The sequence below is a fragment of the Quercus robur genome, chromosome 5 (assembly GCF_932294415.1).
Source record: "Quercus robur chromosome 5, dhQueRobu3.1, whole genome shotgun sequence".
Classification (NCBI taxonomy): domain Eukaryota; kingdom Viridiplantae; phylum Streptophyta; class Magnoliopsida; order Fagales; family Fagaceae; genus Quercus; species Quercus robur.
In genome coordinates this window covers 6,359,698-6,374,450 of record NC_065538.1, presented here as the reverse complement: position 1 = coordinate 6,374,450, position 14,753 = coordinate 6,359,698, and the positions used below count along the sequence as shown (strand labels likewise).

The 14,753-nt window shown below is 40.1% G+C and overlaps 1 protein-coding gene across 1 annotated transcript; it reads right to left on the bottom strand.

Annotated features, from left to right (window-relative positions):
• Nucleotides 1-12,392: 12,392 nt before the first annotated feature.
• Nucleotides 12,393-13,630, bottom strand: LOC126727727 (uncharacterized). The gene is made up of 2 exons (XM_050433648.1): nt 13,256-13,630; nt 12,393-13,169 (listed from the first exon to the last, which is right to left on the bottom strand). Exons 1-2 carry the CDS (start codon nt 13,628-13,630, stop codon nt 12,393-12,395), a joined length of 1,152 nt encoding a protein of 383 aa, XP_050289605.1.
• Between the last annotated feature and the right edge of the window lie 1,123 nt (nt 13,631-14,753).

Sequence of the window (14,753 nt, the reverse complement as noted above, 5' to 3'; positions counted from 1 at the left end):
TTATATTTAAATATAAATGAATAATGCATCATTTTTATTTCTCTTAATAAATTCATGTCATCATATTTCACTCAAATTCCCTCTCTAAGTAAATCTATTTTTTAAAAACAAAATCTATTCATTTTTATTGGGATATTCAGAGATATAGAAAAAATGGAAATAATATTAATTATGATCAATATCATTTGAAAGATATAAAGTTCGAAAATTTTCAAACTAACTAAATGAAAAAAAATAATTGAGTTTTTTGAATACTAACATAGTCTAAATATCTTTGTTATATATGAAAAAAAAAAAAAAATAAATAACACATGTTGAATCATGTTATTATCCAACTTTATATATATATATACACACACACACATTTAACTTGGCACATGAGAAGCTTAACTCCATGCTTGTCCAAGAGAACAGATAGAACACCCAAATGTGATGGATATTTTTGAAACAAGAGTACTTAGAAAACCAATAGGCTGTCAATAGTTGAAACAAGAGAATAGAAATTTGAATCTTAGACCTCTTCATTGAAAAGCTAATATACATGTTGTAAAACCTTTATCACATTTTAATGGCTTGCATTTATTTGGGTAATTTTATTTAACTTATTTGGCTGATGTGAATAACTTTTTAATGGGTTTTTGTTGTTGTTGTTGTTGTTAATAAACTACAATAAAAATTTTATTCCCAAAAAGGCATCTTTTAGAGCTTGTGTGGATTGGCCAAAAACTGAGTGATATCACTCAGTTTTCATGATCCCTCATCCAAAACTCGTAGGTCCCACAAATGAAAGACTATTTGGCTTGGTTTTTAACATTTGTTTCCATCACTCAAAAACTCAAAATTTTGAGTTTGGATGATGGAAAATAGAAACAAGATTTTGCTGTTTTCAAAAGTTGAAAAATGAGATTTAGTGGCAAATGTGGTAAATAGAGTGACTTTGTGGGCCCCTTATCAGTGCGTTATCAAATCAAAGTTAGGCTGTTGATATTACTGTTGCAAACTCTTTATTTCATTTTCATTTCTCCCCCAAAATTTTCAGCAACACTTTCCCTCTTCTCACTTCCCTCTCTCCGCCTTCTCTCACATTTCATCTACTTCATCCCCAGCGAGTTAGCTCCATGATGAACACTCCGTGATCGAAGCACCATTTGAGATAAACACTCCGTGATCGAAGAGACCATTTCTGAGGCAAAATTGAATCTTCAACAGTGAGTCCATACCGAGCCCTTTGTCGTGATCTTCTCCCAAGTGCAATATATATCTCTCTCCCTCTCCATTTTCCATGTCCATTGTCTGATTTGGGTAGTTTTAATTTTTGTTTTATTAATTTTTGCTGGTATTATACTTTGGATGTGAAAATGGGTTTTTCTCCATGGACTGATGTTGATGACCTTTTTGTTTATACTAGTAATTACTTGCTCTATGTGACAATCGAAGGACAATAAACTAAAATCAGTCCAACTTTTCTATTTGTCCTTACATATTCTTTGTTTGATTCTGTAGAAACGAAAAATGAACTAAAAGATTTTTTGTTTTCCTTTTTCAATTGACTAAAGTGGACCCTTTTAGCTTCTAATGTAAAGGCTTAAGCTTCATTTCCCCTATCTATTCTCAAAAATCAAATGCCATTGTCATTTATGGTTCCTACCGTAGGTATTGACTTCATTATCTTTAAATCTTTCTTTTTTGTTTTTTATTTTATCGATTAGCAAGTCACCACTGCAAATGCCATTATCAGTGCAAGCATTAGCTACTCTAGTAGCTCTTGCCCTTGCCAGTCCATTTAAAACAAAATCCACATGCATTTAGTGCTCTGCTTTTGCCATTGCATCAGTTGCTCTGCATAAGCTTCTCTGCTTAAAAAAATTGTGTGCTTGTGTTGTAGTTTGTGTGCTTCTGCTATTTTGAGACATGTTAGAAAAGATGCTAAAATGAGTTAAATGCTTGCTTTACATTACTAATAACATAGATTCCATGTAATTTTAAATGAGTATTTTTTATTTATATATTATTTAAATAATATTTAGTTTATTAAAAAAACCACCAATTTATTACATCAACAACAATAAATTGCAATAACTTAAAATTTTTCAGTTGCAATAGAAATTTTAATATATTAGGAAAAATTATTACAATAACTTAACATGAAGAAATCGTTACAATAAATTGATACCAATTATTTTTGAAATCTATTGCAATGCAATTTTCAAACTAATAGCTTATATATTTGAAATTTTCAAATATTGCAAATGAACAATCATGTTACATATAAAAAATTATTGCAACAATGCAGAGCAACAAAGACAAATGCAGCTATAAATAGAGAAATAGCAGAAACAAAAATCATAGTATAACACTCATTGAAGTAGATTCAAGGCCAAAACAAACACCATAGAGAAGCAAGTCAAATGCTCCAAGGAAAATACTAGTATTAAGCCGACTTATATGTTGTCGAGTACAAAACAAACACCATAAGTTGCAATAACTTAAAATTTTTCAGTTGCAATAGAAATTTTAATATATTAGGAAAAATTATTACAATAACTTAAAATGAAGAAATCATTGCAATAAATTGATACCAATTATTTTTGAAATCTATTGCAATGCAATTTTCAAACTAATAGCTTATATATTTGAAATTTTCAAATATTGCAAATGAACAATCACGTTACATATAAAAAATTATTGCAACAATGCAGAGCAACAAAGACAAATGCAGCAATAAACAGAGAAATAGCAGAAACAAAAATCACAGTATAACACTCATTGAAGTAGATTCAAGGCCAAAACAAACATCATAGAGAAGCAAGTCAAATGCTCCAAGGAAAATACTAGTATTAAGCCGACTTGTACATCGTCGAGTACAAAACAAACACCATAAGCGAAGAATCATACCGTGAAAGAGGTATTCGGAAACACGCAATCAGAGTTCTAGGGTTTTTGCGGGAGAGAATTGAAGCGATTTATGGAAAGAAACGAAAACCAGAGAGTCACTATGTAGTAGCCTCCTATGGAGACTCAATGTGAGAGGCCTTGGAGGGAAAAAGCCACTTGTTTGGGAAATATTATAATAACTACCACTTTTCTTGCTATTTATAAATTTGAATTTCACTATAATTGAAATAATTGAAATCAGGTTATTGCAATGATATATTTATTGTAATTTTGTGTTTGCCATTGCAATATATTGTAAAAGAATTAATATTAAATTATTGCAATGATAACTTTGTTGTAATAAGCTATTAGTTTGAAATTTTCATTGCAATAGATTTCAAAAAATAATTTGTATCAATTTATTGCAACGATATCTTCATTTTAAGTTATTGTAATATTTTTTCCTAATATATTAAAAATTCTATTGCAACTGAAAAATTATAAGTTATTGCAACTTATTGTTGTTGATGTAATAAATTGGTGGTTTTTTTAATAAACTAAATATTATTTAAATAATATATAAATAAATAAATACTCATTTAAAATTACATGGAATCTATGTTATCAGTAATGTGAAGCAAGCATTTAACTCATTTTAGCATCTTTTCTAACCTGTCTCAACACAGCAAAAGCACACAAACTACAACACAAGCACACAAATTTTTTAAGCAAAGCAGCTGATGTAGAGAAGCTGATGCAATGGCAAAAGCAGAGCACTAAATGCATGTGGATTCTGTTTTAAATGGACTGGCAAGGGCAAGAGCTACCAGAGCAGCTGCTGCTTGCACTGATAATGGCATTTGTAGTGGTGGCTTGCTAATCAATAAAATAACAAACAAAAAAGAAAGATTTAAAGATAAGGAAGTCAATACCTACGGTAGGAACCATAAACAACAATGGCATTTGATTTTTGAGAAAAGATAGGGGAAATAAAGCTTAAGCCTTTACATTAGAAGCTAAAAGGGTCCACTTTAGTCAATTGAAAGAGGAAAATAGAAAAAAATTTAGTTCATTTTTTGTTTCTACAGAATCAAACAAAGGATATGTATGGATAGATAGAAAAGTTGGACTGATTTTAGTTTATTGTCCTTTGATTGTCACATAGAGCAAGTAATTACTAGTATAAACAAAAAGGGTCATCAACATCAGTCCATGGAGAAAAACCCATTTTCACATCCAAAGTATAATACCAGCAAAAATTAATGAAACAAAAATTAAAACTACCCAAATTAGACAATGGACATGGAAAATGGAGAGGGAGAGAGAGATATATATTGCACCTGGGAGAAGATCACGACAAAGGGTCGGTATGGACTCGCCGGTGAAGATTCAATTTCGCCTCAGAAATGGTCTCTTCGATCATGGAGTGTTTATCTCAAAAATGGTGCTTTGATCACGAAGTGTTCATCATGGAGCGAACTCGCTGGGGATGAAATAGATGAAATGTGAGAGGAGGCGGAGAAAGGGAAGTGAGAAAAGGGAAAGTGTTGCTGAAAATTTTGGGGGAGAAATGAAAAGAATATGACACGTGGCACTGTTATCTTATTAAATTTCTACATCCCACAATTTATATTAATCATTTATCATAATTTTATATTTTACAATAAAAAAAACATGCACATTGCATATTGTCCCTAGAATGATAGTGTAAGGGTCGGTTTGGGGCCTAAGCCCAACAAGTATGGAGTCTTGGTCCAAAGGGGCCTGATACAATGAATTTGTAAAAAGTGGGTTACAGAACCGGGCCTTAGCTAAGTAAATAGGGGCTAAGGTTGGGCTACACAACATTTAGACACAAGAAGATCCTGTTAACGTCCAAATATTCTTAGTTCGAGGGGATCAGGCAGATATTTGGAGGTTCTTCCTTTCAATTTTCTAGTCCCCTTTTCTCGTGAGGGCTCCTTTTCTTATATAGCCTCCTTGAAGCCATTATGGCCTTACACTTGTTGATTATCTGGATTCCCACTTGAGTGCTTGTCCCATCGGACACCCCCTCCACCTTTCTGTGAGTTATGGTAGCCAAGGCAGCACTGTTCACAAGTCTTCTCCACATTAATGCGGTAAAAAAAGTAGCTGCAATGCATTTAATGTGGCAGCTGCAGCCTCTCCTTGGGCATCTTTTGTTTCCTTCTTTGCCATGGGTCTGTAGGACTTGTCCTTGCTATTAATGTTCGTTGGGGTGGATCCTTTTGGCAGGCAGAGTGCATGTTGAGTCCTACTTGTCATGTCCGAAGAGACATTTCTCCTCGGATTGCCCTTTAAGTGACTTTAGGCCTACGAGAACTGGACTGGGACCCCTTTTGGTATCCACGTCCTTTCCTCGAACATGGTCGATCATCCCGTATGGGGTCCAAGGACCATTGTATGATTTTGGGCCTGTGGGCCTTTGCCCTTACAATAGCCCCTCAAAATTCCGGTTTTTCCCTCTTTATCCGAGGAGAAAATGTGGGATTTTGATACTTATTGAGTAAATTATTACAATTTCTTGACTCACGCGTGCGGGGGTACAGCCTCACATGCTTCATTATTGCCTCTGGCGTTTCGTAACCCATGAGGCGCTATTAATTGCACCAGGCGGCTTTATGTCCCCCATATCCAACGATGGGTCATTCAATCAACGGTAGATATTCCCCCAATTCTTTGGGCGGGAGTAATCCCGTTCAGTTTCCCCTCGCTATATAAGGTTTCTGAGGGGAATTACTTCCTCTTTTTAGAAAAGACACCCAAACATTCCAGAGTACTTAAGCATTTCCTCTCACAAAACACTCAAAAGTCCATAGCCACTTCCGTGTGGATTTCCGGCAGATTCTTTGAAAGCTCGAGAGGTTTAGAATCTGCGTTCCTGTAAGTGTTCATTTCCCCGTATCCCTTTACTTTTCTTCTCTGTTGTTCTTCTCGGCGTCCTTCCATTAGTAAATCTTCTCCGTGCCACCTAGGGTTAGTAGGATGGGTAAGTTTCAGAAACTGGTAGACTCTCCGGCCGGTATGGAAGGTTTCAGGGCCAAATACCGTATCCCACCGGGAATGGGTCTAGAATACTACTCCTCAGACTAAATCTTAACCAAGAGAGAGACAGGGCAGGTCGCCATTCCTATGATCGCTTTCATAGAAGGAGGAATGACGATCCCCATGGGGAGGATAACTAGGGATTACTTGCGCGGTCATAGGTTGGCCCCCCACCAATGCGCCACTAACATATTCCGGATCCTAGGGTGTGTAGACGCTATGAACGAACAGATGAACCTCGGCCTCTCATGGCACTCGTACAAGTGAACTACATCGTGCCATTGCCTCAATGAGTCGTATTACCTGAAATCCAGGTCCAACGAGGTGAGGCTGATATCCTGCCTTCCCAAGTCCAACAAAGGCTTGAAGGACGACCATTTGATTGTCTCTGGAGTATGGCATGACGGTCTTCGCTACCCAGTTAGGGCGGAGGTACCAGGTGGGGCACTATAGGGTCAGACCCATCGGCGGGAATCTTAGTTTTGAGCTTTCCTTTCACTTATTTTGGTTTCGGTTTTGATTATTTACCTTCTCAGACTGACATAACCCTCCCTTTGGGTATTTTGCAGACAAAGAACTCACAGCTCCGAAGATAAGTTTGGTCAACGTCCAAGCCCTCAATTATCTCCTAAAGTCCGAGATCTTTGTGAGCTAGGACGGGCAACTGCGTGCCGCTCACCTTATGTTGGACTACGAGCCCCTTTCTCGCGCTTTCGTGGACGTAGGTGTAGACACCCCATTTTACAACTTGTATTTAACCAACTGGTAGATCTTCAGATTTGTGATACAAAACAAATCTTGATGTTCTAACGATCATAATGGTATGTCATGGGTTTTGATCGGACCACCTGATCAAAAGTTATCATACAAACAATTTTCAATGATCATGGCTTGCCTACACGATGGGCCTGATCGCGTTCTATTCTAAACACTTAATTTTGATTAGTTCTCACAAGAATTAATTTAAAATTAATCAAGTGTGATTTTTGATTGGATTTCATTTTATTTCATTTTTTTTAAAGAAAATAATAAAAAAATGTTTTTCTTTATGGCATCTTATCTGCTCTTTTGAAAAAAATTCCGGAGATATGATCCATGAAAAATTCAAAAAAAAAAAAGAAAAAATGCTCAAAAAACGTCATTATCATCAGCAGTAACTTGAATCGCATTTTTGGTCAGAAAAACGTTGAGATTTGGATTTCTCTATTTCTATAAAAGTTGTAGAGAATTAAATTTCCTTTCAAAAAACATCAATCCAGAATCAATTGGAATTTTGAGCAGCAAGTTATGGCCAAAATACGAAACAGGTGCAGAAGACAACACAAATTCAGCATTATCTTCAATTTTCTCTCAAAATTTCAAATGAGTTCAACGTCAAATCTGTTCAAGCCTATCTAATAGACTTATCCTTTCCCTTTGCTTCAGAAGAAATATTTTTGAAAAATGAATTGGGTAAAGAAACAGATACAGCCTATGAAAAAATTCAAAAATGCTCAAAAGACGTTACTATTTTCAGCAGCAATTTGAAACACATTTTTGGCATGGATAACGTTGAAATTTGGCTTTCTCTATTTCTCAAAAAGTTGTAGATAATTGAATTTCCTTTCAAAAGAAACCCATCTTGAATCCATTGGAATTTTGAGCGGAAAATTAGAGCCAAAATACGAAGCAGGTGCAGCATCATTTCAAAATTTGAATGGGGATCAACACCAAATCCGTCCCCAGCTCATTTAAACAGGTTATCTCCTCCCTTAGCTTTAGAAGAAAGCTAATAACTTAGCTTTAAAGCTAAGCCATCCCTTCCTCTATAAATAGAGAAGACCTCTTCCATTCTCTGGACCCCGAATTCCCTCTAGAGAGCTAGTGAGAAAGCAGAAAAAAAAGCTATTGAGCAACCATTGTTCTTACTTTGATTGTAGTTGTGTACTTCCTTGCTTTCTCTCTAGCCCTTTAGGTGATCATTTCCCCTTTTAATTTATGCTGGTAAGTAGTTAACTTTTTTTAACTCTTTATACATGCTAGAATAAATGCTTACAAATCATTATTCACTTCTTTTATGCTATGCTTGGATGAACATGCCTATGTCTTATTGGTTTTCTCTTACATGCTTAGATGAACACTTCTAGGCCAATACACAATTTTCTTTTGAATGCTTAGATGAGCACTTCTAGGCTAAAACACAATTTTCTCTTTAATACTTAGATGAACATGTCTAGGTAGTTGTTTTACTTTTTTTTAAATGCTTGAACAAACATGTCAAAGTATTTTGATTTTGTCTAGATAAACATGTCTAGGGTTTTTCCTTTACTTCTCTTCATAATTGCTTGGATGATCAAATATGCTTAAAGGTTTTATTTTTATTTGCTTCTCTTTGCAATTATGTTGATGACAAATAACATGACAATTTTGTTTTTCCCTCACATGCTTAGATGAACATGTCTAGGCTAGGAATTCTTTATTTATATTGATGTCTTGGATGAACATGCCATCACCTTCATTTTTGTTATCTAACAAGTTTTGTTTTATTTTTTTATTTTTTCTCTTTATGTCAAATTCCCCTAACAGATGTTTATTTACACTTCTTGCAAATCACATGTTTATATGACATATTCTTTGTATTTGTTTGACATGACATGACATTGGCCACCTTAACCTAGGAGACCGGTTTTACCGGGCGAGATGGGTGCTTAATCCCTTCCCATCTCGTAAATTAGCCTCCGAACTAAGATCAAGGGTTCTAGACAATGTTTTTTTTTTTGTATATACAATTTTATCTGTTTTAGAATGTAACTAGGAAATAAAGCAATGTAATTTACTTTTCGTAGATTGTACCTAGGACAAAAAGCATTGTAAATTTTGTTACAAAATTCGATGTAAATTGTCATATACATTAATACAACAGAAGTATTTTTCATTAAAGGTTTTCTTGTTTTTCCTTTTAAATTAAATAAATGGCGACTCCATGTAAAACCCTCAATCTAGGGGAGAGCACATTTTTACAATAGGTCAAGCAATAAGGGCTAGGAGTCCCCGATTAGCCCATATTGACGTCTCTAAACTGGGCTTCCTTGCTCGGAGAGACCTACCACTAGTCCAACCTCCCGTTTAGCATGTTCTCCAAGAGGTAGCCGCTCTAGGAAAGGAAATTGACTCCTTGCGTTCATCTCTCGAGGCTGAAATTGACCAATTCCATTTCACCGAAGAGGGCGAGGTGTCAACAAGGCCCGTAGAGCTTTCAAATTCCAGCTCGGATCTTGATCGATTCTCGGCGGCTCATCCTTCTAGCCTGGTAATTGCTCAGATTGACATGAGCCAAGAAATTGAAGAGGAGGATATGGATTTGAAGTCGAGGTCCGAGCTGAGGGGGCTTATATCCAATAGGAACAAGGGGCAGTCCTCCAAGGATGCCCCTAAGGAGTAAGTTCCAGCTAAACTCCCTCCTCCTTCCACTGACCCCGCACTACAACCAATTCCCAATTTGAGGCGGAAGAGGCCAGTGGAAGAATTGGAGGAAGGTGAGATCGACCCTCAGAAGGCCAAACAACAGAAAAAAGGCAAAGAGCCAAAGGACAAGAGGACATAGTCCGTTGATAGCCGAGAGGAGGCGGCTATCAGGAGGGAGCAGCGCACCTGGTCTCTTCGCCTGGAGTTGGATGGCACCCCTATCCCGTAGGATGCAACTCTTTGGGAGTCCCAGTGGGGGCAGGCATCCTACCTTGCCGAGGCCCTACATCAGCCCCTCCTTCTGCCCCGTGACATGGATGGGCTCCGAGCCACCAGGAAACCGGACCTCTTCATGTCGTTGAAGAGAGATCTTGCCATGGTAAAACGAAGACTCTTCCTTGTTTGGGTTCTTTATTCCATGCTCATCTATCTGTCATTCTCGTTTTAATGATTTTTCCGTTATTTCTGTGCAGGTCACTCAACAGGTCTTCGTCGCTGAGGAATGGGCGAAGAACTCTTGGGAAGAGCTGAACGCTGAGGTTCAGTCCCGCCTCGCCGCGAAGAAGGTTGTGGGTGCTCTCAAGCTGGATAAAAAGCGCTTGAGTAAGGAGATCAAAGAGGCACTCAAGGCCCAGGACAGTGCCGAGGTGGGGTTAAAGACCACAACGAAGCAGGCCGAGGACATGCGCCAGCAGCTTTATACAACAGAGATGAACCTTGCGACCGAGAGGCAAATGGTCTCGGACCTCAAGGCGTAGCTACTATAGGCAAAGGAGGCGGCTCGTTTGGCGAGGGAGGTGGCTAAGGCTGCGGTAGCAGCCTCCTACGAGCACAGAGTGGTGAATACTGAAGTCAGGCTGACTGAGGAGGTGGCTGTGGTTTACAAGGACTACGTCATTGAGTCCTGGGGAGTAGCCTTGGACCGGGCAGCAGTTCCTGCGGATTTCGACCTTAGGAGGATCGAGAATATCTTCTTCCCTAAGGATATTCGCGAGATTCCTGGTTCGGATCCTCTTGAGGAGCCCCCTTCTGCCCCGACCACTGTTCCCGATTCCATCATACCTGAAGGGAAAGGGGGGAATGAGGAGGTACAACCACCACCCAAGGACAAGTCGCTTGAGGACGCCCTCATTATAAGGGACGTGGTCGCGCAAGCCAAGGAGGCCGAACCCAAACCTATAGCAGGAGGTGACCGTCTTGAGGCTGAGGACCCTGCAAAAAGCTCAACCCAAGATAAAGCTTAGGACAATAGTGTAGGACTTCTCTTGTAGTTGTTTTGTTTTGTTTTTCATTTCCTTAGCCTTTGTTAATGTTTGTAAGATGACACATCTCAAAGCTTAATGAATGATATAATTTCTTTTTTGAACTTCATTTTACTGCTTCCATTTTTGTCTTCAATGTGAATGAATTTTGACTGTGTTACTAGACCTTCGAGGATAACCCATTACTCGTAGTTTAAGTAATACGGCTAAGTATGAATGAGAGGATAGTAACTAATTTCCTCCAAGCCTGTGGTCCGAGGAGCCACGCAGGACTTGGGTTTTGTTTAACACTTAGTTAAAATGGTGTAGTGGTTAATTTCCCTCAAACCTGTGGTCCGAGGAGCCACGCAGGACTTGGGTTCTATTTAACACTTAGTTAAAATGGCGTAGTGGTTAATTTCCCCCAAGCTTGTGGTCCGAGGAGCCACGTAGGACTTAGGTTTTGTTTAACACTTAAATAAAATGGCGTAGTGATTAATTTCCCCCAAGCCTGTGGTCTAAGGAGCCATGCAGGACTTGGGTTCTATTTAACACTTAGATAAAATGGCATAGTGGTTAATTTCCCCCAAGCCTGTGGTCCTAAGAGCCACGCAGGACTTAGGTTCTGTTTAACACTTAGATAAAATGGCACAGTGATTAATTTCCTCCAAGCCTGTGGTCCGAGAAGCCACGTAGGACTTGGGTTCTGTTTAATCACTGTGGTCTGAGGAGTCACGCAGGACTTGGGTTCTGTTTAACACTTAAATAACATGGCGTAGTGAGTAATACCAAGAGTACGAACTTTTATTAATAATAGTACCTCTTCAGGTTATTTACATTCCAAGGACGTGGCACTACATGCTTATCTAAATCTTCTAAAAAGTAGGCTCCTATGCTCACCACCGAGGTGATATGATACCGGTCCTTCCCAATTTGTTCTGAGCTTTCCCCACGTGGGATTCTTTGCAGTGCCCAGCACTTTTCTTAAATACCAGATCCCCAGGTGCTAATGGTCTTAGCTCACCTTGGCGTCATAACCTTGCTTAAGTTTGTGTTGGTAGTAGGCAAGTTGGATCATTACCCTGTCCCTTCTTTCCTCGATGAGGTCTAAGCTTTTTCCAGCAGCCCGTTGTTGACTTTAGGACAGAATGTGCTGGTCTTCAATGTTGGGAAGTTTGTTTCTAGAGGGATGATAGCCTTAGCTCCATAGGTCATCGAAAAGGGGGTCTCCCCTGTGGATCTGTGCGGCGTGGTATGGTACGTCCACAGGACATGGGGCAATTCTTCCACCCATCTCCCTTTCGTGTCATCTAACCTCTTCTTCAGCCCATTTACTATGACTTTGTTAACGGCCTTGGCCTGCCCATTCCCCTGTGGGTAAGCCGATATGGAGTATCTATTTGCAATTTCCAACTTACTGCAATACCTCCTGAAAGCTTTACTATCGAACTGGAGACCGTTGTCTGAGATTAGGGTTTAAGGGACTCCAAACCTGGTGACGATGTTCTTCCAAATAAACTTTTTGGCATCTACATCTCTAATGTTTGCCAGCGGTTTGGCTTCGACCCATTTTGTGAAATAATCAATGCCGACGAGAAGGTACCTCTTGTTCCCCATCACTTTAGGAAATGGTCCTAGGATATCCAGGCCCTACTACGCGAATGGCCAAGGGATGGACAGCGGATTGAGGGCCCCGCCCGGTTGATGTATATTTGGGGCGAATCTCTAGCATTGGTTGCATTTCTTCACATATTTGTGCGCCTCTTTCTACATGCTCAGGCACCAATAACCTTGGGTTATGGCTCTATGGGACAAGGATCTGCCCCCTGTATGGCTCCCACAAATTCCTTCATGCAACTCCTCCAAGATAAGCTCTGTGGCATCAGGGTGCACACATAGCAAGTACGGTCCTGAAAATGAGCGTTTATACAATTTCAAGTCCTTGAACAGCCAGAATCGACAAGCCTTTCTTCTAATCTTGTCAGCCTCGCTCTTCTCTTTGGGTAAGATGTCCTCCTTTAAAAATAATATTAAAGGATCCATCCAGCTAGGCCCTGCCCAGATGCTGTGAACATGCATCAACTTGGACTTGACCACCGAGGGCTTATGTAGATCTTCCACGAGTATGACTCGAGGTAAGCATTGCACCGAGGAGGTGGCTAGCGTGGCAAGAGAATTGGCATGGGTGTTTCTGCTCCTAGATACATGCATTAGGCTAAAATAGTTAAAACGCGTCCGCAAGCGTTTAGCTTGGACCAGGTACTCTTGCATTCTTTCATCCCTTGCCTCCAATTCCCCATTTACTTGTCCTACAACAAGTCTTGAGTCCGAGAACATATCTATGGATTTCTCGCCCAGTTTCTCGACCATAGACATTCCTTCCAACAAGACCTCATATTCTGCCTTATTATTTGTGGCCGAAAAATCTAGCCTTAGTGATTTCTCGATGGTAATCCCCTTGGGGGAAATCAAGACAAGCCCCACCCCAGAGTCCCTTTGATTTGCTGCGCCGTCAACATATGCTTTCCAACAGGTGGGCCCTTGCTGAGAAACTGTGTTGACCAACTTTTGGTCCGTGCTTGGTATCCCCCCCCCCCTTCTTCTGGCGAGGGTTCAGTAAACTCAGCTACCAGATCCGCAAGGACTTGGCCCTTCACAGCGTTGCGAGGCATGTACCTGATGTCGAAGGCGCCAAAAATGGTCCCCCACTTAGCTATTCTCCCTGTGTAATCAGCACTTTGGAGTATTAACCTAAGCGGGAGTTGGGTTAATACGACAACTGTGTGCGCTTGAAAATAGTGGGGGAGCTTTCGCGTGACTCGTATGATCGCCAGGATGGCCTTTTCCAGGGGGAGGTAACGGATCTCAGCCTTATGCAACGATTTGCTCATGTAGTAGACGGGCCATTGTATGTCGTTGTCCATCCGAATCAGCACCAGGCTCACTGCGTGAGGGGCCACAGCAATGTAGGCGAATAAAACCTCATCGGCTTTAGGACTGGACATGATTGGTGGCCAAGACAAATACACTTTGAGTTGCTGGAAGGCCAAGGCGCATTCTTCAGTCCACTCGAACCCTTTCCACTTATTTAATAAGAGAAAGAAAGGCCTACACCTATCCGCCGAACGAGAGATGAAATGGTTCAAGGCGGCAATCATGCCGATGAGCTTTTGTACCTCCTTGGGGTTTCGAGGAGGCTGCATACTGTGGATAGCTCTAATCTGGTCGGGGCTGACTTCGATACCTCTATGAGTTACCATATAACTTAAGAATTTCCCTGATCCCACTCCGAACGAACATTTAGACGCACTCAGGCGCAGCCTGTATTTTCTCAAGATTCCAAAGATATCGCCGAGGTCCCTCAAATGCTCGGACACCAACTTACTCTTCACCACCATGTCGTCTATATAGATTTTGATGCTCTTACCCATTTGCAGCTCAAACATTCTGGTCATCATCATCTGGTAGGTGGACCCGGCGTTCTTTAAGCCAAAAGGCATCACCTTATAGTGGTGGTTTCCAATGGGGGTGACAAAAGCCGTCTTTTCTTGGTTGTCGACACTAGGGGTATTTGATGGTATCCTTGAAAGGCGTCTAAGAAGCTCATTCGAGGGTGCCCCATGGTTGAATCCACCAATTGATCTATCCAAGGCATAGGAAAGGGATCCTTTGGGTAGGCCTTATTCAGGTTCGTGAAGTCTACGCAGACTCGCCATTTCCCACTCTTCTTCTTCACCACAACTATATTGGCCAGCCATTCAGGGTAGAAAACTTCTTTGATAGCCCCTGCTTTCTTTAGTTTCATCACCTCCTCCCTCACCGCATCAGCATGCTCTTTCGACAGTCGCCGAGGAGGTTGTTTCTTAGGCGTAATGGCCAGACTAACATTAAGATGATGGCATATGAAGTTTGAATCGACCCCCGGAGCCTCGTAGGCGTCCTATGCAAACACGTCCACATTTTCTTTGAGGAAATCAATTAGCTCTTCCTTTTCTTGGGGTGGTAGTTCCGAGCCTATCAGAAAAAATATTTCCGAATCGGAGCCCACAAGAAATTTTTCCAAATCTTCACAACTTGCCTCCTCGGTTGGTCCCTACCACCCGAGCCCGGGGCTAGAGCTGTTAATTA